This window comes from Populus euphratica, unplaced genomic scaffold (genome assembly GCF_000495115.2).
Source record: "Populus euphratica unplaced genomic scaffold, PopEup_1.0 scaffold25.1, whole genome shotgun sequence".
Taxonomy (NCBI): Eukaryota; Viridiplantae; Streptophyta; class Magnoliopsida; order Malpighiales; family Salicaceae; genus Populus; species Populus euphratica.
Genome location: NW_011499851.1, coordinates 2,088,199 through 2,112,686, shown reverse-complemented (window position 1 = coordinate 2,112,686; position 24,488 = coordinate 2,088,199). Strand labels below are relative to the sequence as shown.

The 24,488-nt window shown below is 32.0% G+C and overlaps 4 protein-coding genes across 5 annotated transcripts; 2 read left to right on the top strand and 2 right to left on the bottom strand.

The window, feature by feature from the left end:
• Nucleotides 1-2,468: 2,468 nt before the first annotated feature.
• On the top strand, nt 2,469-3,953 carry LOC105121554 (Tetratricopeptide repeat (TPR)-like superfamily protein). The gene is made up of 3 exons (XM_011020239.1): nt 2,469-3,088; nt 3,278-3,450; nt 3,541-3,953. Exons 1-3 carry the CDS (start codon nt 2,546-2,548, stop codon nt 3,671-3,673), a joined length of 849 nt encoding a protein of 282 aa, XP_011018541.1. The 5' UTR covers nt 2,469-2,545; the 3' UTR covers nt 3,674-3,953.
• A 1,228-nt stretch (nt 3,954-5,181) lies between these two features.
• LOC105121553 (uncharacterized) lies at nt 5,182-7,618 on the bottom strand. 2 transcript variants are annotated; one of them, XM_011020237.1, is made up of 6 exons: nt 7,440-7,618; nt 6,874-7,294; nt 6,580-6,700; nt 6,276-6,347; nt 5,998-6,117; nt 5,182-5,704 (listed from the first exon to the last, which is right to left on the bottom strand). In XM_011020237.1, the coding sequence occupies exons 2-6, from the start codon at nt 7,290-7,292 to the stop codon at nt 5,486-5,488; spliced, it is 951 nt and encodes a 316-aa protein (XP_011018539.1). In that variant the 5' UTR covers nt 7,293-7,294; nt 7,440-7,618; the 3' UTR covers nt 5,182-5,485. The 2 variants fall into 2 exon arrangements, with proteins under 2 accessions (XP_011018539.1, XP_011018540.1); XM_011020238.1 differs by lacking the exon at nt 6,276-6,347.
• Nucleotides 7,619-9,041: 1,423 nt separating this feature from the next.
• On the top strand, nt 9,042-12,655 carry LOC105121552 (RNA-binding protein 34-like). The gene is made up of 6 exons (XM_011020235.1): nt 9,042-9,707; nt 9,800-9,858; nt 10,618-10,687; nt 10,765-10,890; nt 11,000-11,128; nt 11,983-12,655. Exons 1-6 carry the CDS (start codon nt 9,102-9,104, stop codon nt 12,454-12,456), a joined length of 1,464 nt encoding a protein of 487 aa, XP_011018537.1. The 5' UTR covers nt 9,042-9,101; the 3' UTR covers nt 12,457-12,655.
• A 1,202-nt stretch (nt 12,656-13,857) lies between these two features.
• LOC105121551 (uncharacterized membrane protein At4g09580-like) lies at nt 13,858-16,414 on the bottom strand. The gene is made up of 4 exons (XM_011020234.1): nt 15,999-16,414; nt 14,936-15,206; nt 14,689-14,859; nt 13,858-14,339 (listed from the first exon to the last, which is right to left on the bottom strand). The coding sequence occupies exons 1-4, from the start codon at nt 16,178-16,180 to the stop codon at nt 14,214-14,216; spliced, it is 750 nt and encodes a 249-aa protein (XP_011018536.1). The 5' UTR covers nt 16,181-16,414; the 3' UTR covers nt 13,858-14,213.
• Between the last annotated feature and the right edge of the window lie 8,074 nt (nt 16,415-24,488).

The window sequence follows — 24,488 nt, the reverse complement described above, 5'->3', positions numbered from 1 at the left end:
TAAATTATTAGATTATTAAGGAATAAAACTAAAATTAAATGATAAAATAAATAGAAAAAAATAAAGAAAACTCACCTAAAACATTAAATATAAAGCATAAAAGGTTATTTACTTATCTACTTAATAGTTTAGAACTTAAAAAAAAAAAATTATTGAAGAAAGAGAGGTAGGAACAATAATTCAAAACAGAAGAAGAAAAACTTGCTAAATTATTATATTAAAATTTAAATATAAAAAATATTTTAAAAAATAAAAGGAGCAATTGTTCCCTTAATCTATTGTGGCTCCACCACTCACTAGATTTATTGATGTTGAAAAGATGATGTTGTTTCTATTTATGAATATACTTAGTTATATTCATGTTTATAATCTATTTCGTGCATTATTTGGTTTAAGTATGAAGTTCTTGAAGCTCAATTTGGATTGGCACATAACGCTAGCTAGCATCAGCGGAGAGTGTTGAGACATGTGATGTTTTAGTTCTTCAATGTCCTTAATTCCATTTATGTTTATCGCTCTATATTTACTATCTAGTTCATGCATTATTTGGTTCATTTGTTGACCATATTTATTGAGTGTGCCTAATTGGCTATAAATATGCATCTTATAGAAATAAATAATACAATAGTTTCTTCATGGTGTTCTTTCTCAAACTCTATGTAGTTTTTTCTTTATTGTAGTCTAGTGAATCTATATATAATTTCAAATATGTTTCTTGTTTCTTTGTTTCTTCAACTAGGGTTAAAATGGGGTTTCATGTATTTTTTAACCCTTTTCATTTTATTAAATATTTGAATTTAACACACAAAAAAAAAACATTTAATACATGAACTTGTTATTCCCATCCATACTGGATACATGACACTTTTACATTGTGACAACATATCTCTTTTACCAATTTTATAGTTTAAGAAACTCGAATGATAATAAAAAATATAATAAAATGACTCCATTAATTAAAAGAAATATATAAAAAATATTTTAAATATCTTGAGTTTTAATAGTTTTAGGTTGATATAGTTTTAAATCTAAAATCTTTAGTTTGATAATAATTTCAAACTCAAAATTTTGGATTTGAAGACCAAGTTAGATCTAATTATTTTGAATCTAACAATAATTTTAAATTTAAAAATTTGGGTAACAACAAAGTTAGATTTTGTACCTTTAAATCTTATTGCTTAGTCAAATCTAAGAGTTTTGAATCTAGTTGTAATTATAAACTTAAAATCTTTGATTAATGGTCAAGTCAGATATAATAATATTGAATTAGACAATTATGCAAGATTTAATAATTTTTAGTGTAAAAAGCAATAAAAACAACACTTTTATGATGTTACAGTATCACATATAAAGTAATCATTTTATATATAGTGTAATCTATAATGGAATAAATTTATATCTATAATATTTGTATATTATTTTTTCAATGCATTTTAAAGTATAGTATAATTATATTAGTAGCATTGAAGACCGAACTAATGAAAATCAATAGAAGAGAAACACCTGGCATTGTTAACCAATTCGTTTTTCCTGGACAATGATTGAAATTAATTTTATCTTTTATAACTATGTGCACTCAATAATATTTTTTAATGTATATAATTTCTTGAATTAAAATATGAAACAATTATGAAAATTAAACGTAATTATCATTTAATCAGAATTTTAAGTAAAAATAACTTGGTTGTGATTATAGTAAATGAAACGAGAAAAACAAAAGGTTAGAGGGGAGACATTAAATGATATTAGGTAAAGATGTTTTTAGATATAAATAATGTTTTCATATCATTTATAATTTATACATTAAAACTAATTAAACCTTCATAATTCAAGTGGCAATTATATATTTAATTCAAGTGGCAATTATATATTAAGAGCGTATTTATTTTTATGTTCAAAAAATATTTTTGAAAATTTATAAATATTTTTATGATTTTGTATCAAAAATAAAAATTTAAAAATATTATTTTAATATATTTTAAATAAAAATACATTAAAAAACATCAATATTAAAATATTTTTAATATATTTTGTACTAAAATACAAAACACTACATAAATAGTAACATGATATATTTTGGCAACTTAAAGACTAAAGTGGAACATGAGTAAAAAGACAGGACAACATTTGCCTGCGAGGGCCTAGGCATAAAAAACAAGAAGAAGGCTGTTTTCAAGCCCATGCATTGCACCTCACTGCGGTACTCCAAATCCGTACCATAACGTAGGACCCACTTATACTGACCTTTCCACGCGGCCCTGCCACATCATCCCATCACGCACTTCCCGTGACGCGTGCACTACACAACTCAACAAAAAAGTCCCTCGATCCCCCACTCCCACGCTCGTGCCTTCTCCTTAGCCCCCCTCACGTGCAGACATAAACGTGTCAGCATCTCCTTCTCTCTCAAGTCAACGTAGTCGACAGATCCAACGGTCCATAAACCCCTATAAGTATACAACTCAAAAGCTCGGAACGGAAGCTTCAAGTCCAGTTCTTCCAAAACTATTTCATCAAGTTCTCACCCTAATCAATCAACCAAGCCATGAAATCTGTTCCAATGAGAACCGGTTCATTTCCGATCCAATCAACGGTTCGGCCAAACTCACCTAAAATCTCTCTAACACGTTACGATTCACCGACTAACATCTTCTCCGGTGTTAGTTCTCCGAGAGACGCGCTGCATTTGGATATCAACCATCACCAGGCAGGACCTCCGATTCGGAGGGCGTTATCGGAGAGTAATGTCATCAGATCGGAGAGGGAGGCTTCCAGAGGGCTGAAGAAGCCTTCCGGTGCTGGTTCACGGTCTTTTCCGTCGATGATACCAGAGGTCGAGGACCATGTGTTTGGGGACGGTGTGGATGATTACGCTGGAATCTGGCCGAAGAGCGGGATTCCATTGGAGGAGTTAGGTTTTTCCGGAGACGGATTCGGTAAATCCTCCGGCGGACATGGGGGAAACGGCGGACATGGGGGAAGCGGCGGTGATGATGTTAGCAAGATGGGTGATTATTATAAGCAAATGTTGAAGTCAAACCCCAACGATGCTTTGATTCTAAGAAACTACGGAAAATACTTACACGAGGTAAAAAAAAAAAATGAGGAAATGTTTAATTAATTAATGAAATGATTAAGAGGTGGTTTTTATTTGGGTGTGTTGCAAAAATATATTTGATATTAAAAATATTATTTTGTATTCATTTAGTTGACACAAAGTAGCTGGATCGAGTAGTTGTTTATTATCTTTTTTTTTTTTTTTTTGTTTCGGTCAAAGGTGGAGGGAGACGCGGAGAAAGCAGAGGAGTACTACGGGAGAGCAATCCTGGCGAGTCCAGGAGATGGAGAGGTCTTGTCTTTGTATGGGAAATTAATTTGGGATGCAAAAAGGGATGGGGAGCGAGCTAAATCTTACTTTGATCAAGCTGTTTTCGCCTCTCCTAATGATTGGTAATTTTCACACCACACCCTCCTAATCTCTTAAATAACTATTAATGGGAATACGTGACTTATTTACTCCTTTGTTTTTGCCATGTATAGTATGGTATTGGGATCATATGCAAGTTTTATGTGGGAGGCAGAGGAAGAAGATGAAGAGGAGGAGGAGGAGGAGGAGGAGGAGGACAAGATTGATGAAGTGTCATCAGCAGCGGCCATGGTTGCTGCATTTTAGCAGAGGGACAGCCCCTTGATTTTACATATTTAAAGAGGAATTATATAACTAACGAACTTCAATAATTAACAAGAAGAATAAGAAAAGGAGGGTTATATTACTCTATTCTTGTAACCTTAGAGTAAAGCTTCTTGCTTGAATCCGGAAGCCGAGAGGGAGAGAATGTGGGGTTTCTACTTGTCGTCTTTCCCCTGCATGCTGTTTGTATAGTGTAATCTGTCCAAATCTAAAATATCTTCTCCCAAGTCTATTGTCAAATGTGAATATCAATTTTTGTTTCTGAATTTTCTTATTTTTTAAAATTAATTTTCTAAATTTTTTTAATTGTTATAGCATACTGATGTATAAAATGAATTTGAATATATTTTTAAATAAAAAAACTTATTGAATTGCAATCTTAATATCAAATATTAACTTTATCAAACACCAACTTCATCTTGGTGGGTATTTTGTGACTTCCTAAATTAGATGCTTGAGCTCCTCCGTTTTAGTTCACAGAGAGCAATGGGTTGCGCGACTAATAGTAATGGCTACGCATGTATTTTAAAACAATGCAGCTGCTGGTTTTTTCGAAGTTGAGTGGTAATCTTTTGGCTTGGTGATTGTTTAAACTATAAGTAATTGGTCGGCACCCTTTTTTCCCGCTAAGGAAGCTGAAAGGAGTTTTCATTCATTTATTTTTTTAACTCTAAGCTTAGTAAAAGAAAATTAATAAAATAATAAGGCGCAAAAAATATTTAAATAGATAATAAAATTTAAAAAATTACACATTTACTATTCACCCGGAAGTGTAATTTATAACTTTTTCTTAAGTTACAAATTATTGGATATAATATTTAATAAAAAGATTAAAAAAATTTAAAGTCACAAAAATAATTTGATAATAACACAATTGATATCATTGAAAAAATCTTGTTAATATAAATTTAACAATACAAAAAAAACTACCAACAATAATAAAAATAGAACATGCAAGTCGTCCAAAGATACTAAAATTTATTTGATTTTAAGATGTTTATATGATTCATTCTGGTCATCATCAATGATTGTTTTTTGATAAAATTAAATTTATTTTATTGAGATCCTTTTAAATAATTGATATCATTGAAAAAATCTTGATAATATAAATCTAATAATACAAAACAAACCACCAACAATAATAAAAATAGAACATGCAAATCGTCCAAAGATACCAAAATTTATTTGATTTCAGGACGTTTATGTTATTCATTCTGGCCATCATCAATGATTTTTTTTTATGAAGTTAAATTTATTTTATTGAGATCCTTTTAACAGTATCAATAATATCACCATTAAAATTTCAATGTATTTTTTCTATTTTATTTTATTTTATTTTATTAAATTATCATTAAAGTTTCAATGTATTTTTTCTATCTTTTATTTTATTTTATTAAATTTTGTTTACAATAATTTTATAATTTTAAAAAATTTGCATATAACACTTTCAAATTGCATAGTCATCTTCAACGCTCTAATCATTTTTTTTTTTTTTACCTAAAAACAAAAAAAAACTCAAACTGTAAGTTCCATCTCTGGAAGTGAAAAGAGAGCTTCTTTGCTAATCTGGGTTTGCCATATCTCAAGATCATGGCTAATTAACATTACATAATACTTACCACATGGATTCATTGCATACAAGGGAGGGAGGATAAATCCTAAATTGATGTGTATTCTATCTCTGCCACATGTTGTGGCATCTCAAATTCCACTGCAGAAAATAACTCTTAACAATTGAACAAGAACACGCTATTAATTGCCGTGTCATCACGAAGTCCTGGTCTGCATCGTCAATCAGGCAATTGAAACAACAGATTTAACAGTCTCTTTTGAAGGATTCAAAGCCTTCCGAGTCCCTTTGATTAGTTTGCTTATAGTCTCCTTCGCACTGCTGCTTATTGTTCTTGAAACGGTGTTCTTGCCTATGTTTTTGGTTTTGTTCTTCTCAGCATCGCTGATAGACTTGTGTCCTTGGCGGCCAGGCAGAGCAGACCTTGGACCAGTTGTAGGAACCTGCAAGTCACAAAACATCAGTAGTCATAAGATTACGTAGTCTCTATAGACTATAATGGCCATGAACACCCTGATATATATTCGATGCAATGCAGTTTGATTCTTCTTTCTTGTCTAGTTTAGAACGATTTATTATTGGAAACCCCTAGAAATAACAACCAAACTACAAGCAAGTAACAAAAAGGAGATAGATTCTGAAACTTTTATTGGGAAGGCCTTTCTGGCTTAGAAAATCTATGAACTTCTCTCTTTTTCCCCTTTTCTTGGACCTAGAAGAAATTTAGACTGCTTACCTTCTTTATGTCAGGTTTTGAGGTCGATTCTTTCCGACGAATGAAGCTTGGCAATGGCAATGTTTTGAATGTTGAGTTCTTCCGAAGTTTATTAGTCTCCGATTCCTCTGCTTGGTTCTTCTGTAATCATTAATGTGTATGAATTTTTAGGTGACGGGAAATTCTTGTATATATAAATTCAATCAATGGGAGGAAGTACCTAACGTCTGCTGAAATTTAAGAGGACAGGCTTTAGAGGTGTCTGAGAATGAAGAGAACGAATATAATAATTAATATACCTTGGGAATGGATAGTGAAGATTTGTTTTGGATGTCCTTCACCTGAATTTTTTCTTTAGTTTTTACACCGTTCTGTTATTTGAAAGCCATATACATAGCGTCATGAATATTGTTTTCAATGAACAATAAACGAATCATTATCTTCAAGGTAAGGAGTGTTAGTTAAATAAAGCTTGCCTGCCTGACTCCCCCCTGAGTCTTTCAGAAAACTAGGTTGTCTTTATACTCAGTAAGGGGAAAGCTTGAGAAGATATTTCTCATAATACTCGCTATTTTTTTTGTCGTTAATCAAATTGGAACTCACCTCAACTTTCTTATCATCAGTTTTGGTAGATGTAACTCTCGGCCTGGAATTTGATGCAGTAGTAGCACTACGCTTCAGCTCAGAGGCCACCAGATCTTTAGCACTAGGCGAGGACTGCACCCTGAATCATGAATCATTGAAACCGTAAATACTCAAGTATTTCAAGGTGTTAACTCAGCGTAATGTTATTCTGTTCTCAGTTTGTTTAAATGCCCCTGGCTATAAGTTGACCGATGTGCTTCAGAACTCTGAAATAGAGAATAAGTTGAAACTTCGAAATTCTGATAAACTTACTTGTAGTTGACACTAGCAGATTTGGATAGTTTAGGAAGTTGCTGATCTTTAAAATCCACCGAAGCTCGTCTTTCTCTAGACATTCTTTTGTCAGTGGCCAAGGAAAATGGTTGAGGAACTGTGATTTTCATCTTGGGAATTTGCTTTGGTGCCTGTTTTGGTTTCTTTGTTATATCTGCCTGGTTTCCTCCCACTTTTTTTGCCTGTGATTGCTTGTTATCATCAATAGCTGTTTCTGCTTTGCTTTCATTTTTTTCCTCCTCTATTTCCTTTGGTATTTGTGGCTTTTCAACTTCAATACCATCAGCTTTTTCTTCTCTGTTCTCCACTTCTCTTACATAGTTTTGTACAGCATCGGACTCCTCTTCATTAATCTGTTCTTGTTTATGAACTTGTTCAGCTGCTACCTTTTCTTCCATAACTGCACGTAACATTCCAAGAATAAAACGAACAGTTGAGATATATATAATCATTTATAGTATGGTTTAGAAAAAGGAAAAAAGCATAGAAATGAAAAATCAACTCCAAGCTGAATAGAGGACTAGTTTGGACAAGGAAGAACTTACCTTAAGCTAGCTCCCTCTCTTACTGCTGTTGATGCCAGATTATGGAGCCTGATACTAAATATATACTAGTCGTGAGAATTTTTAGTCAACTAGAAAGAAGGGTTTATGGTTATGTAATTGAATAGTGAGCAGAACAATACATTTGGTAATTGGTGGCCAAAGGTTTAGTAATTGGTGCAAGTGGCAGGCAAGGAAGGGCTCTATGCTGTGTAATGGTTCGATATGGCATGTTCACCCACTGTGATTGTTGGAGGCCGGCATCTGCATGCTTATCCACTGAGATTTGTCACTAGCAAATGGTTCTATCTGGGTTTAAACTGTGAAAGCCAAGTGTAGATCATTTCCGTTAAAGGCCAAAATGGTTCTATCTGGATTTGACATTGCGTATTTTTTTTGTGGAGACTTGAGACGATACATTGAGTCGGTATCGTGAAACAGCATCGGAATACTGTTGGGGTGAAACAAACCCGCAAGGAAAAAAGAAGGAGATGAGAGCAAAATATAAGCGAAGGGTCATAAGACTAAGAATATCGACACCACATAGGGAAGCCAGCAAGAGTTTGAGCCAGGAATTTCAACGACCAGATCATGATGAAAACTTAGAGCTCTAACTAAGTACAAATTTGAACAGCAAAAGGGGAGACGTTTAGCAGGCAATAATCAAACTCTTGTAACAATTTATCTTTAGAGAAATGAAGGAAAACGGAAACTAGCTAGGGACGCCAGAGGGTTACATGCATGGCATCAGCTTGAATCAGAACACGAAGGCTAGGAGGATAATTGCTTGGTTGCTGGAGCCAATGCCAGCAGGAAAATCAGTAGGTGTATTTACCGGTCGCAGAAAGAATACGTCTATACATAATTTAAGAGATAATAAGCACATAATTCAATACTGTGTATTATTTCTAAATATAAAAAGGATCTTGAATGATCTATACACATAGTTATACAAACCATCAACAATTTAACAATCAATTCGAATAGCTAGTGATATGTAATAATATAATTCCATATTTTTAAAGTATATATTGCATTAATAGAAGAAATTAAGATTATATGTGAGACTCTTTACAGTAATTTTGTAGAATGAGATTTTGTAAATGTTTCATGAAATTTAAATACAATTTCTTAAAAATTAAAAAAAAACTTATAGATAGATCAAGTTGGATATCCAATGAGTGAAAAGAGTTCATCACGTAACTTAAATTGATTTAATATGAGTAAAATATAAATAATGATTGTGAATATGCCAAGACCAATGTGAATATATTAAAAAAAATCTCATTATTATGCTTATGTGCAAGTGATCCTTGAAATGGTATAAAATAACAACTTTCAAAAGATATGTGGAGCAAATTGGAGCAAATGAGTTAATTTTAAAAACTGTGTGCAAAATGTAAATTATTAAAATTACATTTTGCACGAAAACAGTTAAATCAACCTCAAAACTAAAATCGACAACTTCGAATAACCAAGAAAATAAATAATCATAATTGTGCTTATTTAAAAAATATTCAAAATAACAATGGGCTTTAGGTTTATAAAAAGAGTTTGGACTTTGGAGGCCTGCAAAACCTTCCCCACGCTATAGGTTTATAACATCACTTAAAATTGAATCTCACGTCCGCCTGACCGCCTCCCTCTTTCTCCATTCGAAAAACAATGGGCAAAAAGAAACACAAGGAACCAGACACCTCCACAGCCCAGAACCACACAGCTTCTGCTCTTTCCGATATCTTCAAAACCCTATTTAGCAGCGCCGATCAAACCGCCTCTACCTCCTCCCTTTTCTCTGATAGCAACCCTTTCAAAAGAAAACCCGAAGACCCAAAATCCAACGAAAACCCTAGCACCGATGTCGACACCCAAAAACCCAACTTCTATGAAACTACAGAGAAACTAAAAAAGGTGAAAGCTGAAAATCCCATTTCGGGTTTTGAGCCAAAAGAAGAGGAAACGTTAAGGAAGAGAAAGAAGAGAAAAAGAGACGATCTTGAGAGAGAATATGAGGCTAAAAAGTATGGTCCAGTGGTAGATAATGAGGAAAATGCGAGTGTTGTTGTTGGGGCTAAGAGGAAAAACACTGATGATGCTGCGGATGTGCTGGTTTCAAAGGAGAGTGAAGGGTTTGATGATGAGAGCAAGTTGTTGAGGACTGTGTTTGTTGGGAATTTGCCTTTGAAGGTGAAGAAGAAGACACTTATTAAGGAATTTAGTAAGTTTGGGGACGTTGAGTCTGTGAGGATCCGGTCCGTGCCAATTGCCGAAGTAGGTGTACTTTGATTATGATGATTGTGGTTTTTTGTTGTTGATTTGTTTTGATTTTGATGGTTTGCTTTGTTGGTTTTCATTTTGGGCAGTCCAAGATACCGAGGAAGGGAGCTATTTTGTTGAAGAAATTTAATGATAATGTTGACAGGTATGCTGTTGTTTTTTACAGATGTTTGAGATGTAATTTGCTCTTTTTTTTTCATGTGAAATCAATTAAGGTATCTTTAGATTATGGATTTGTTTCCGTGTTGTTTCAGGACATAATTATATTCTGACAGTTAGTTTTGATGTCCATTCTCATACCGTAATTCTATAATTTCACCTGATCAATGTTACCATATCTGCTTCCTTTGTTCATCTGATATAAAAAATTTAGCAAGTTCTTGTTCCAGTTTTTCGAGGTTTGTTTCACAATCCTTAAAAAATCTATGATCTCTAGCTTTTTTGTTATCATAATCTGGAAAAGAATTAATTAGATGTCCGTAAGCAAAATGGTACATGCACATGCTTCTTCGATTGATTAAATGCATGAAGGGAAACTTGATGTGAATGATCACTCTGAGGAGAAAAAAAAACATGCCTTGGTAATTAACTGAAGAGCAACCAGTGAAAATGTTGATCTTGAGTTACTAGAGCTGGAACTAAACGATGATCCATTTCCAGTGCATGCTTTGTGATTAATTGCCATATCTCAACTTTGAGTTGCATCACTAACAAACAAACCTAATTAATTTAATTATGTATGTTTACTTACTATAGGGTAGTCCACTTCTGGGATCTTCTCTTGCCTATAAGGACCTTCTGTTTAATTAAACTTCGTGTTGTGATTTTGGTCGATCCCTTATATCAATTTCTATTTATTTTCATAGCAATGTCACTTTCTTATGAAGAATACCATGTGTTGCAGTGTTCATGCATATGTTGTTTTCAAGAATGAGCAATCGGCAGAGGCATCTCTCTCCCATAATATGGCTGTGGTATGTTTCATTTCCAAAAGTTGGCTAATCAACATGGTTTCAAGTAAAAAAAGATTGTTTTATTCTTTTTGAAATAGGTTGGAAGCAATCACATTCGTGTAGATAGGGCATGCCCACCTCGCAAAAAGTTAAAGGGGTCAGATGCTCCCCTTTATGATAACAAGAGGACAGTTTTTGTTGGTAACCTCCCCTTTGATGTGAAGGTGATCAGCTATGATGTGATTTCTTGATGTGCATTTACTCCCTGTATGCATTTGTTGCTGCCTAATTTTGTTAATCTTGTCTGGATATGTCTCTTTATTCTCACTGCAGGATGAAGAACTTTATCAGCTTTTCACTGGTATTAAAGATCTTGCATCCAGTATTGAAGCTGTTCGAGTAATTAGAGATCCTCATATAGGTCTGGGAAAGGGCATCGCCTATGTGCTGTTTAAAACAAGGGTATGATGCATTGCTATTTAATGCTCAGTTTTTTCAATAATTTTATCATTGAAATTTATAATAACATGCTTTCCTCTGTTGGCACATTCCTAACTCTATTTTTATCTGATGTGACATAACCATTGAAGCTGATGTTATGATGAGCTGCCATTTGTACCCAAAATTTAGAAATTTAAGGTTCTTGTAACACTCTGTAGTCAATATTTTAAGTTGGATGTTAATTAAGATTTCAAGTTATATCAAGTTGGACTGTTACATGCTTAGATCATATAACAAGCTATTAAGAAATAGTCCAATTTAAAAAGAAAAGAGCATATTTCATGAGTGTGAAAATGTGGTCTTGTTATTTTGTATTTTCTTTCCAGATTTAAGGAGTGGCAAACTATGATTTACTTAGGGAATGGCTGTGATTATTTTTTTGGTAGATTATTTTTATTCTAGTCCAGATATGTATCATTGGAGCTGTCAAGCATCACTTGTAACTTTGTAAGAGATTGAAGCTTTGGCCTGTAGTTCTTGAAATTTTCTTGCTTTGGCTATACATTTGTGGATGGAATGTTAGACTGGGCAAAGAGAATTGTCAGGGCTGGATTTTCATATAGCTGTTTTATGATGATATGCTAGGAAATGAAAGGATGAAGTTTAGTTGTGTATGTATTAGTTGATTGTTTTGTGTCGGTGTGTTTGGATTCTCTTTTAGTTTAGGACTGTCTTGTTTAAAATTGGGTTTCTGAAAGTTCTTACTCAAGAGTAGCTTAAATTTTATATTAATGCTTTCATTAGTATGCACAATGTATTCAATAAATCCAGGGTCTGTCCTGTAAGGTTAACGAGTTCTGAGTGATGGCATGCAGGAAGCTGCGAATTTGGTGATAAAGAAACGGAATTTGAAGCTTCGTGATAGAGAGCTGAGACTATCTCATGCCAGACAGGATTCTACCCCCTCCAAGAGAAAGAACTCATTTGCTGAAGAGACAGCTAATTCACCAAAGAAGAGGTTGGCACCAGATTCAAGGGCTCCTTACTATAACAACAGGCCAGATAGGAAGGCTGCCAAATCCTACCAGGGCTTGCGTGCTAGCAAATCTGGTGTGGAGAAGAAAGTCCATGCTCCTGCACATTCAAAGCGAGATGTAGCAGTTAAGATGAAATCTAAGCCACGAGAAGAAAAGCATCAGGGGAAAAGACCCGCTGTTGCTAAAAGAAAGGCAAGAGCTACAGCACTCAAGGATGGTGGTGCTTTTGAACCAGCCAGGCAAAAACGCAAGCTAGATAGCCGGACCCCAGACAGTTCCAACAGAAAGAAAAAGGCCATGAAATTTAGGTAGGAAAACGAGGAGATATAAATGCCTGTGTTGTGAACAATCCCAAAAGACAGCAAGACGCCATCTCTTGCAAATAGGGATATTTTCATTCCTTGTTCTAATTTACTTCATAAATCCATGTACAAGTATATCTATCAGCAGTGTATCTGTGACTAGAATGTATTTTTTGTGCACCGAGTTTTTCTTCGTGGGATTTCTTGAATTTGGCTTTATGCTTGATTTCTATGGATTTTGGAGTGTTTCATGGGGTCGCTAGTCGCTACCAACAACTAATTATTGCTCCAAACGCTCTAGGATTGCCGGTTTATGACTACGCCTTGGGAAAAAAATTTCCGAAGGAAATGAAAACTCGATACAGGAGTAGGGATTATGAACTTGTGGTCCATTGGAAGAAGGGTCTCGATAACATGAATGATTTGGCCTTTTCCCGACCTGTCATGCGTTGTTTAGTGGGCAAGGTCTGTTTTGAGTTGGGACGGTAACTTACAGCTTCAGCTCTGAGAGTTGATGGTTAGCTCAGCAAACCTCAAGCTCAAGCTTCGAATAAAAAAGAAAGAGTGTTTGATAACGAAATGTAAATAATATTTTTTAAAATTTTGATTTTTTTATTTAAAATAAAATATATATATATATATATTCAGATATTTTTATATAAATTGATATTAAAAATAATTTTTTAAAAATAAAAAATTTATTTTAATATATTTTTAAATAAAAAATATTTTAAATCAATACTACTATCACAATTTCAAATAAATAATTCGCTTAGAGCAGGCTATAGCAGAAAGGAAAGAATGAAAATTTACTATTAAGTCTAATTCAAAAAAACAAAAAAACATCAAGTTTATCAATTTTAAAAGTACACAATAAGTTAATCTATTGAATTATCTTTTTCAAGAAAACTCCTGGTACCTTGGTTCTAGAAAACTATCGTTCTAAGTACAAGATGCTGTAGGCTATACTATTAAATAATTTTCCACCTAGAAAAAGAAAGTAACAGGTTAGAGAAAGCGATTCTTTAAAAAGTTGGATTTCTAAAGTAAACAAAAGTGGAAGAATTTAAGAGTTTATTTTTGGAAATTCTGAAGAATTTGGACTTTTGGAAATCATTAATCTTTTTAAATTCCTGAAGCCGAAATTATTGACAGTTTTCCGATAGAAAAAGCATAACGTCAACGTTTTTTTCAGCCAAATTTTTTTTTTTTTACTTAAAATTATTTTTTTTATGTTTTTGAAACATTTTGATATATCAATATAAAAATATTTTTTAAAAAATAAAATATTTTTTTAATAAAAATAAAAAAACAAAACATTAAAAAAAACAATCATTCCCTTTCTCAAACACCGCAGATCAATAGGTGCATCATGAACTGATTAACATAGTATTGCAACTGTAGCCTGCGAGGCTGCAGCAGGAGAAAATCTCTGGTTAAGACCTTTTAATGTGTCTAGAAGAAAGGATTTTCATATCTTTGAGATTGATTACTCTTTTTTTCTTTTTAGGCATTCAAAATATACAGGTTACCACCCATCCCACAACTCCAGTACAAATAAATAACCCCGAGAGGTGAATGAGCTTGTGCACGCCAGGCATCCTCCCGAGATCATCATCTCTGGCATCTGCAGCTTTGACAGTGAAATCCACAAACAGGGACAGCTGCGACTTACATTTATTTGATGTACGGAAACGAAGTGGCACCGTATTGGCTGCTATGTGGCTGAAGACGCATGTACATCAAGCAAGTATTTCCAGAAAAACACTATGATTTACTCTTGCTTATTAATGTAGGGGTAATAGAAACAATCCCGATGAGGAATAGAGTGGCAATGGAGTTGAAGTCATAAAGATCGCCTATAGATTGCAATTCTCCAAGAGCTATTCCAGCCTGCATGATAACCAGGTGTCCAACATATTTAGAAAGCAGCAACGACATGTAAGTTCTCCGTTAATGACATCCTTAACAATTCAGAATTCATAAACCTTTGCAATTCTTAATCAATCAGACCACATTGCATTTGATTTTACAACTTATGACTCATAGACTGAGGTGGAACATCATGTATATATATGATGCTTTATATATATAATGGCATTTACTCCAATAAAAAGTAGACTCTGTTATTCTCTTCTCAGAGTATTGGTAACACCAGACACCAGTTGATTTTTAGCACTGCTTTTGCCAGATGAAGAGAGAGATTCAATTGAAAAAAAACCTAAGCTTCACAAGTAAATACCTTAACAGTGACATAAGCAGCAGGAACAAGTCCGATCAAGGTTGCCAGGAAGAAAATGTGATAAGGACCATCAACTATTGGTGAAGCAACATTAATAAATGTATTTGGTAAAGTTGGGGTTAGTCTTAAGAAAAGCATGTAGTTCAACAATCCTCCTCTTCTTCTAGCCACCTGAGAGTGAAAGAAACAATTTTCCGACAATTTTCCAGCAAAAATAAACAAAAGTTATGCAGGAGTTGAGATTCACCTGCTCTTGGAAGAAACTAAGCTTGTCAGGCCAGAGACCGAAGACAAGTGGGCGCCCGATTAATTTTGACAGGAAATAGCAAGAAGAAGCACCAGCAGTGGCAGTGAACACCACCAAAGCTACACCTTTAAATACTCCAAAAAGAGCCCCAGCAAGCAATGACATAAAAACAGTGCCAGGGATCATAAAAGTCTGCATGAAAATGTAGACCACACAGTATCCCACCAGGACTTGTGCAGTGTAGTCACTTGTATAAGTTTCAAGGTGATCCCTGCGGAATAGCGTCCACATTAACTATACACATATGGCCAGGAAATACACAATTGCAGTAATTTGAAGCAAAGAAAATATGAGTAGCAAGTGGAAGGAAACACAAGCAATATCTTTTGAAATGAAAAAACACAGTCAGTACAAATTTCCAGTGATATTTTAACCAAGTCTTAGCACCTTGAGATCGCATGAGATGTACAAATTCATTTATCCCAAGAGGACAGGTATATCAAGTAGTACATTACAAGCAAAATCCAACAATACTTGTCATTAGTTCAAGTTCCTATATAATAACCATTAAACAAATTCTAAGCTTTGGCTCAACTTGCGAAGCAACAGAAGTTCAAATGTAGACCACCTGCATATGAAGGTCTAAATCCAGTGAACCTTCCACAAATCCTTGCTTTGAATAATCCAATTGGGTCACATCCACATGAAAATTTACAGCCATTTTTTTTATCAACCGGAGCAGAGTAGAGCAATCCCTTGATGTTCTGAATTAAACTAATAGATATCGGCAAGTAGAAAGGGAATCCACATTTCACTTTAAAAGGCATGGATCTTGATTTTGCTTTGATAAAACAGTCAGCTTTGCCTTTACTATCAAACACGCCCCCCCAGCCCAAAAAAAAAAAAGATGCACCCAGCAGAGAACACAAATGAATGAAATTTATTTAAAAAGTAAGACGAAGATTTGCCCATCTCTTTCAAAAATCCTGAAAAAGTTGAAACAATTCCATGCAACAGAAAAGGTAGACATGAATGGTAATAAAAAGAAAGAAAGAAAGAAAACCTGAGGATTTGAAGATCTTCAAGGGTGCGAGGGAGCTTGAGGAAACTGTAATCAGATTCAGGCATGGTTAGGTAAACCCCCAAAAGACCCAGAGCGAATCCCAACAGAACAGAGGAAGCAGCAGCAACCTCCCAAGAGCTCAAAGGAAATCTGGATCCCACATGTCCTCCTTTTCCCTTCATCTCTCACAAACTCCCTTCTTTCTCTTTCGATTTCTTTTTTTTCTTTTTTTGCTTTGAAAGGGCGAGGGAGAGGGAGAGAAGGGACAGGGAGGGAAAGGTTTAAGTTAGAGCTGCTTTGCTTTTAGAACACTCCTTCCTTCCTTCTCTCTGTTTGGTGTGTTTTAAATACGGTTCCAGTTTCCCTCTCTCTCTCTCTCTCTCTCTCTCTCTATCTGCCTGCATGTATTTCTTATCTTATGGCACCCAATGGAGAGGGAGAGAAAGAATATTCGCTGGAGAGGGGAAATTAAATCCAAAAAGTTACGAGAATCGAGTAAACTAGAGTACGAAAAAATAGCACCATTGTCGTATGTCGGCAGTCTTCGGTGGTCCTCTTCCACCGCGTTTTTAGCGTTTCTACCTACGTGTCTTCTTTTCTTCTTCTTTGTTTAGCTTTGGTGCGTGCACGTCGAGACTTGAGAGAGAGCTGGTCATGCCGTGAACTCTCTCTTGTACCCTCATCGCCGCTATTTCTACAGGATTTCCTTTCCCTTTATTTTCATCTTCTTTTGTACTACCATCGTCGAGACTTGATAGATAGGAGAAATTATTTTTTGAAGTTACTTCTCACTTTGTTGTTTATGTGTGCTGTTTAAATTTTTTATATGTTTTTATTTTTTTTGATGATTTTATATTAAAAATAATTTTTTTAAAAATAAAAAATATTATTTTAATATATTTTCAAATAAAAAACTTTTTGAATTGAATAGCAATTATATTTTTAAATGTTCATTAAAACATATTAATTAAAAGTCCCGACTTTATACGCATGATCAATATATTTCCAACATTTTATAAAATCTCTCCAATATATGCGGTAATTTTCAAGTAAAATGAAAGTAAATAAAAAATTGGCCAAAAGAAAAGATAGCCATGGCATCAATCAAGCAATTATTAATATGTGCGTAAATAAATAAAAAAGTGAACAATCAAGGTCCAACTACAGGAACAATAGAGCAAGAGATTTATTACACGTGAGGGAAGCCGTGAAAGCACGTGGATAGTCGGAAACGGCACGATGACATGGGGACGATAATGATTGGCGGGCGTCAAAAGAGGGGCCTGCATGTGCGCTTATCTCTCTGCATCCTACACCTCACCCCACCCTGACACATTTTTTATTTTACTTCTACTTTTTTAACTTTCAAGTTTAACTACCAAATTATCCTTTTGTTCTTTTCCAATCATTCGGCTTTGGAGGGAGCCACCCTGCCAGCAAGCCACTTGTCCATTCTTAAATAATTTATTCTCTTTCAAGATTGTTTTAGTTACTAATTTTATTTTATTTTTAATTCATCATTGTATATTTTATGCTTTGTCGGTTGGGGTTTGAATATGATAACTCGTTCCCCCTTGCTTGTTGTAGGATTGTCGTGATGTGAAGAAAATACTCCGCATATGCACTATAAAAAATCACCATGGATCACCTAATAATGTATTGTTCATTGGAATACACTGCATTGACTATGATTTCAGGTTGATAATTTGTTTTAATTACCTTGTTATAATAATGTTTTTGTGATCTCAAAAAAATATTTTAATATTAAATTATTGCTCGATTTAATAAGATAAAATTTAATTTCATTAATTAAAATAAATTAAAACATCTAGGATTAAATTAACACTTTAACAAAAATGAATCCTTTTACTCTCTTTTTTCATTGTTGTGCTTTTCTAAAATTTCATCCCTCAATTTTTTTCGGTTTTCATGTTTATTAAAGTTTTTTTTATATGTTATTTTATTCACTTTGTAATTTCTAAAGTTAAGAGAATATTGCTAGAAACGATATAAAAGAGAGAAAATAGTTGATAGGCCACATTTTAACAGTAAAAAAAATTATTTTTCATGTTAATGGATTCCATTTAATTAAAAAATAGCTTCATTGAAATGTTTTGTTTTCTTTATCTTGCTAAAAAAATTGATTGAAGTTAAGAAATTTTTTTATTTTTTATTTTTAAATTGATTTAGAGATATTTTGTATTGAAAAATTAATTTATTGAGGTTATAAAAATATTTATTAATAAAAAAAGATTAAAACTGAGTTTTTAAGGGTCGAGAAACTCAACTTAATCTTCTAACACCTCCCTGATAGTTAAAAATTAGGCAAGTAAATGATGTATTATTTACTTTATTAAAAAAATTAATAAAAATAATAAATAACATGTCATTTATTTTTTGATAAAAAGAAATAGAAAAAAAAATAAGCATGCAAGCCTTTTTTCTGTTACGCTAGAGGCGTGAACTCATCTTTTTACCCTTGATGTTGGCCCTTTTCTTTCTTTTTTTTTAAATTTTTTAATTTATTCTTATTGAAATGTATTGAAAAGAGGCTTGACATGATACTTAAATTACTATTCTATTTATCATGATTCTTAAATAATATTATAAAGTTTTTTGAGAATGTTAACAATTTTTTTTTCCACTTATTCTATACATAACATGCAAAAATAAAAAACTATTCATGAATGCTCAATGAAAATAAAATCTATGTTCTATAATTTTTTTTGATGGATTTCTTACATTGTTTAATCACATTTATTATTCTTATTTAGTCCTTAAAGTTGTAGTGTTTCTATCATTTGGTCCTTGCTATTTTAGTAATTCATATTTTTTATTGTCTTAACACTTCAATCCTTGAATATTTTTAAGAGATAAAGTCACCAAAAAAATTAAGGAAAAAACAAGATCTTAAAAGGTCATATTTTGACCATTAAAAATTTTATTCTTTGTATTAATGAATTTATCTTTTCGAGAAGAATTTAATATTTCTATCAACAAACCCAAACCACTAAAAAATATCACAATCGACAAGTTTATTTTTTCACAAAAAAAAACCCTAGCATGTGAGCGGGTCTTGTCTTTTAGGCCTAAGCGCATCTTATTTATTTGTTTGTTTATATATATATGATTAGCTAAGGGGACAAAATTAATATATAATATATATTTTTGAATTTATTGTACATGATTTATAAAAAAATATAAATATATAATGAACTTTTCATAAAGTAAAATGTTTTGAGCAATACCAAATTAAATAAAAGTGATGAAATTAATTTAATCTTCATAATATATCCATCACTTTAGTTTTATTTGTTTTTATACTTATCAAATAAAAACATACAGAGTATATAAGAAACATTAGATAAAGTGAAGCATTATTTATGTTTGATAAACTTTGAAATAAAATAAAAAATAATAAAGAATGATACTTACATATTTATTTTAAATATGCTTGTCATTCTTTCATAAAATAAAAATAATTAATTATCATATCAATTGTGAATCTATAAACTGAATTTGGATCTTTTTTTATACGAGTCAAAAAAATACATTGTTCTTAATCATTAACTTTCTTTCAACAATTAAATCCTTTAACTGTAAATGTGTTTGATCTTGACTTTTCAGATGGTTTATTTAAAAATAAATAGCAAGGGAAATAAAATACAGTATTTTTCTTTGAATATTCAAGCCATAGATAACTTAATTTTGAACTAATGGGACTAAAATCAACGATGATGTTTTCCACCAATTAGTAAACATTTAGATATCAAAAGTTGATATGGCTCAATATAATGTTTGCCCTTCAAATTTTACCTTGTTGATTAACCGAGTATTCTCACATTTGAAGATTATTGCTTGGGTATCTAATTAAATGAGCAATATCAATTCTAATAAGAGGTTGCTCACTAATTAATTTAGTTTTTTTGTAAACTGAAGCACATTGAGATTGCTTAACCATAACTTCAACATTACGCATTAGAGTTGGTTCACTAGGTTGTGAATTATCAATATTTGCTCTCTTTTTCTCAAAAAAAGAGTCGATTCTTCTTATTTTATTCATAGTTTAACTTAAAATCAAAACATATAGCATAAGAAAAATTAGTAATTTTGGTGGCTTTGCTAAAACAAAACATAAAAAAGTTTAAGTATAATTAAGACAAACCTATAAAATTTATCTAATTAATTAGAAAAAAATCACTATAAGAAGAATTCAATTTTTTTTTGATAAAATAGCAAATCCGAGCAAAAAAAAAAGAAGAAGAAAAAATAACAGAATTATGAAAAAATCTCATTAAATTCTTAACAAACATCCCAAAACAAGATAAAAATAAATTTTAAATTTGGGGTTAGCGATACTCAATTACTTTAATTTGTTTGATGAAAGAAAATTAATTGATGGAGTTTTACTTCAATCTTTTTGTTTACGATCTATATTTTTATTTCTGTATTTAATCTTTTTATATTAGAACTACAATAAATGAAAACAGCAAAATAAGTAAAAAAAAATATTTATTACTTTATATTTTTTCCTTTTCGTAGATAATTTTAAAATCAATGAACAACAAATATATTTATTATTAGGAAGGGTAATCTATTTAAGTATTACATCTTCTCACAATATCACTAAGTAATAAAAAACTAACTTATAGAATCAATCACCATATTTTTATCTACTCATTTGAGCTAAATAGTTAGGTAGACTTCGCAACACCCCTTCGTGAGGAGGAAGGAGCAATTGCATTCACCACCTTCACACTTATTTAGAAGGTCTCTATCACAACTATGATTCTAGATTTATATAACCTGTGATATTTTTTATTTTTAAATGTTTTTTAAAAGTATATTTATTTTAAAAAATATCAAATTAATATTGTTTTTAGTATTTTCTATAATTTTAATGAGCTAATATCAAAAATACAAAAAAAAAATTGATTATTTGAAAACACCATGTAATATAATATTAAACGTCCACTCGAGGGACAAACAACTAATACCAATAAAGAAATATGACTTTTTAATTAAAAGGAAGGTGGTGCGTGCAGAAACTCCCCCGAGCGCATGACGAATGAGTGTCCTGAGATGCGAATTTGCCATCACTCCCAACTTTACCGTGACCATCTCCTTGCTGGAGACTACCTGAGCATCTGGCATTTAATTAATTGGATAATTAAAAAGGTAAACCCTGGAAATCAAAAGCAAATCTGGGAAATAATAGAAAGCAATGCACTAAGCCCAGCAAAACTAGATCCATGGGCTTCTTGGTTCGAATCTAAGGAAATTGATCAGCGTCCTCATACTGGACCTCCAATCCCGCTTATTAAATAGCATGACTCGGCCTCCAGTCAAGGCCCGATAACATACCCAAAGCAGCATGCACTCTACGTTCTATCTTGTGAGTCTCTTTCATCTCATCATATCTCAAGAGTCCACATAAAATGAAGGGTAGAGTTTACTTTGATCTCTCGATGTTTCGATTTTATGTCAAGAATCTGGTTTGTGCCAATCAGCCCTCACAACTCCTGCTGTAATCCATTTTATTTGGTAGCTGGGGTTTGGACTCTGGAGGAGGATCCCATTATAGGTTTCATCATTGCATTGCATTGAAGGTGCCCGCTAGTATTTAAAGGCGCCATTGATACTTGTACTGTAACACATGCACTCCTTGGAGCTGAAATAGAAAGAAAAAAAAAATCATGTTTTGGTCGTAATTTAGAATAATAAATAGCTCAGCTATACATTTTAACCAATCAAAGAATTTCAACCTCCACAGTTTCAACCTCAGCTTTCTTGATTTTTATTAGTCCTGTTTTACTCCTTTATCTAATCCCTGAACTTGAGTAATGGTCTCCTCTTGATGCCTGATGGCTGGCAAATCCTTTTCATTACTGGTGCTGGTGTTTGGCGTTCATGGCCATGGAAATGCAAGCACCAAGTTGTAATAGTTGATCCCAATCCCACCACAAATGACATCTACGGTTGGATATTGTAATAATAGTTATTTTTATAAGTATTTTTATTTAAAAATGTATTAAAATAATATTTTTAAGATATAAAAATAGTTATATTTCAGTGGTTAATGAGGAATGTGTGCCACAAGGAGGGTTGAGAATGAAAGAGATCTCAATATCTATATAAATTGAGATGGATAGTAACAGCTCAAGTGGTGCCGTTTCATTTTCGCGCATACTGTTAATCTTGACTTCGTGATCATAACGCATGCACATGCTAAAATCTCGCACGTACTGTTATGACGACTTTCAGGCATCATTAATTGCCTTGGCACCTTGCAACTTGGAAGCTTATCGCCACCACTTCTCACTAAGCCAGACCAGCAATTAGTCATTACCATATAACATGGCTCAAAGAAGACTTCTTTTATGAATTGGGCAAGTCTAGTATTGTTTTTTATTTAATATTTATTTAAAATAATATCATTTTAATTATTTTAACACTGTTTTCAGTCCCAAGCCGAGCCATGCTCCAAGCCAGATAGGGTAATTATGCTCCTAGGAATTGCTTCTTTGTTTAGTTCACGAGCTAGGCCGCCTCTTGCGCTTCCTCACATGCCAGATCAAAAGCAATTATTGCATGAAAATATGAGTGTTGTTGTTATTTTTTTAAAATAAAATTATAATTTTTTTAGTTTATTTTTATCTTATGATTTTATTCATGAATTTAACAAATTAACATAAGTTAGTATAAATTTTTATTATTATTTTATTAAAATTATTATTTTATTTTATCATTTAATAATGAATTGGTTAAAGAATAATTTTTATTTTATTTATTTATTTTTTATGTAATAATTTTATTTTTAAGATTTAGTTCATAAATTTAACATTAAAATTCAAGTTATTTAAAAAAAAAATTATATAAATTTTGTTATTATAGCCTCACAATTAGTATTGCGTAATTTGCAAAGGTAATAGGCAGGTCCAAGTTCATCCAATGCCACAGGTCTTCCAAAACTTGACTTCCAAGTACCTATATACATACATTCATATTATACCAACTTCATCGTTTTCTTTTTCTTAATTATGATTTGCCCTAGGAAATTTCTTCCTTTTTATTCATTTCGTTTCACTATGATATCTGAAATATCAAAACCCATATACCATGAGTATTGCAATCAATCATGTGTATTATTAATTAGTATCTAGAATTTTATGATATAAACTCTCAAAACCCATATGCCATCCGTCAGTATTACAATCAAACATGTTGCCGTGAGTCAAATCACAGTCGTGTCAAGTTACCTACAGACGTCCTCAGAGCTTACGTAACTACACTTAAATTAAATGTCCCTATCCCATGGTATTACAGCGTAATATTTTTTTATTTATTTTTCATGTCAGCGGTCGAAAGAATAATGAGCTTTGCGGCTGGAATGTGATGATTGATGACTATACGCGTCCAGTTCCTTGGAAGTTGGAAATGTCGTCTGTAGAAATTTGCCAAGGACGCGACGCAAATTCTTTTTGCCAAATATAATCGTATATTTTTTTAACACAAGCTTGCACGGCGATTTAATTTGTCGTGTATGATTCAGAACCTCGGTGGAAGCATGGACTTAAAACCTCCAGAACTAACTGTGAATTCAGATAATTAACGATTTTTCTTTATTGTATTTATTTATTTTTAAATAGATAAAAAAATGTAATTAACAGAAACGTTTTTCGAATTCTTTCACCCATTTTGTTTGCCAATGGATAACAACGATTTTGAAATTCTTCTAAAAAGTGATTGATTTTTTTCTTCCAATCATGCAAAGAGAATTTGTTTGATTAACCAAATATATATATTTCTTTCAAATTTTAGTTTTTTAAAAACTAAAAATACTATTTTTTATTTATAAAAACTTTATTTTCATTTATTTTACACACAAAAATTTATTTTATAATATTTTTAATTAAATATATATATATATTTAAAATTTATATAAAAAAATTAATATAGCAATAAACAACTTTAATAATAGCTGAAATTTCTAATTTAGAATTTGTTTGTTTCTGTATTTTAAAAATATTTTAATTTTTTAATTTTTTATTTTTTATTTACTTCAAATTAATATATTTTTAATGTTTTTAAATTATTTTAATGTGTTAATAATAAAAATAATTTTTAAAAAATAAAAAAAATATTATTAATATATATTATGATATAAAAAAATATTTAAAAAATAATATAACTATTTTTAATATATATATTAATGATGTGACTTTGTTTTAATTAAATTTGTTTCTTGCGTGGATTTTTACAGGCCTTTGGCACACCCTTTTAGGGATGATGTGGATGGTTAGCATCCATGCATTTTCCTATTGTTTTAATATACATGCAAATAAGATATATTAACAATATATTAAAAGGCGTGGAAAAACACTTAGCTTCCCATTATACTTATATATAATAATAATTATTATTATTATAGTCTTTTAATTATACTTATATCTAATAATTATTATAATTATAATTATAATTATAATTATA

Coding starts and splice junctions, on each gene's coding strand:
- LOC105121553 (XM_011020237.1), bottom strand. CDS start 7,292: ATGGAAGAAAAGGTAGCAGCTGAACAAGTTCATAAACAAGAACAGATT. Junction 6,701..6,873: donor TCTGCTAGTGTCAACTACAA/GTAAGTTTATCA, acceptor TTCATGATTCAG/GGTGCAGTCCTCGCCTAGTG. Junction 6,348..6,579: donor CTGATGATAAGAAAGTTGAG/GTGAGTTCCAAT, acceptor TTCAAATAACAG/AACGGTGTAAAAACTAAAGA.
- LOC105121551 (XM_011020234.1), bottom strand. CDS start 16,180: ATGAAGGGAAAAGGAGGACATGTGGGATCCAGATTTCCTTTGAGCTCT. Junction 15,207..15,998: donor GAAGATCTTCAAATCCTCAG/GTTTTCTTTCTT, acceptor GCTATTCCGCAG/GGATCACCTTGAAACTTATA. Junction 14,340..14,688: donor CTGCTTATGTCACTGTTAAG/GTATTTACTTGT, acceptor GTTATCATGCAG/GCTGGAATAGCTCTTGGAGA.
- LOC105121554 (XM_011020239.1), top strand. CDS start 2,546: ATGAAATCTGTTCCAATGAGAACCGGTTCATTTCCGATCCAATCAACG. Junction 3,089..3,277: donor ACGGAAAATACTTACACGAG/GTAAAAAAAAAA, acceptor TTTCGGTCAAAG/GTGGAGGGAGACGCGGAGAA. Junction 3,451..3,540: donor TTCGCCTCTCCTAATGATTG/GTAATTTTCACA, acceptor TGCCATGTATAG/TATGGTATTGGGATCATATG.
- LOC105121552 (XM_011020235.1), top strand. CDS start 9,102: ATGGGCAAAAAGAAACACAAGGAACCAGACACCTCCACAGCCCAGAAC. Junction 9,859..10,617: donor TTTAATGATAATGTTGACAG/GTATGCTGTTGT, acceptor CATGTGTTGCAG/TGTTCATGCATATGTTGTTT. Junction 10,688..10,764: donor TCTCCCATAATATGGCTGTG/GTATGTTTCATT, acceptor TTTTTGAAATAG/GTTGGAAGCAATCACATTCG.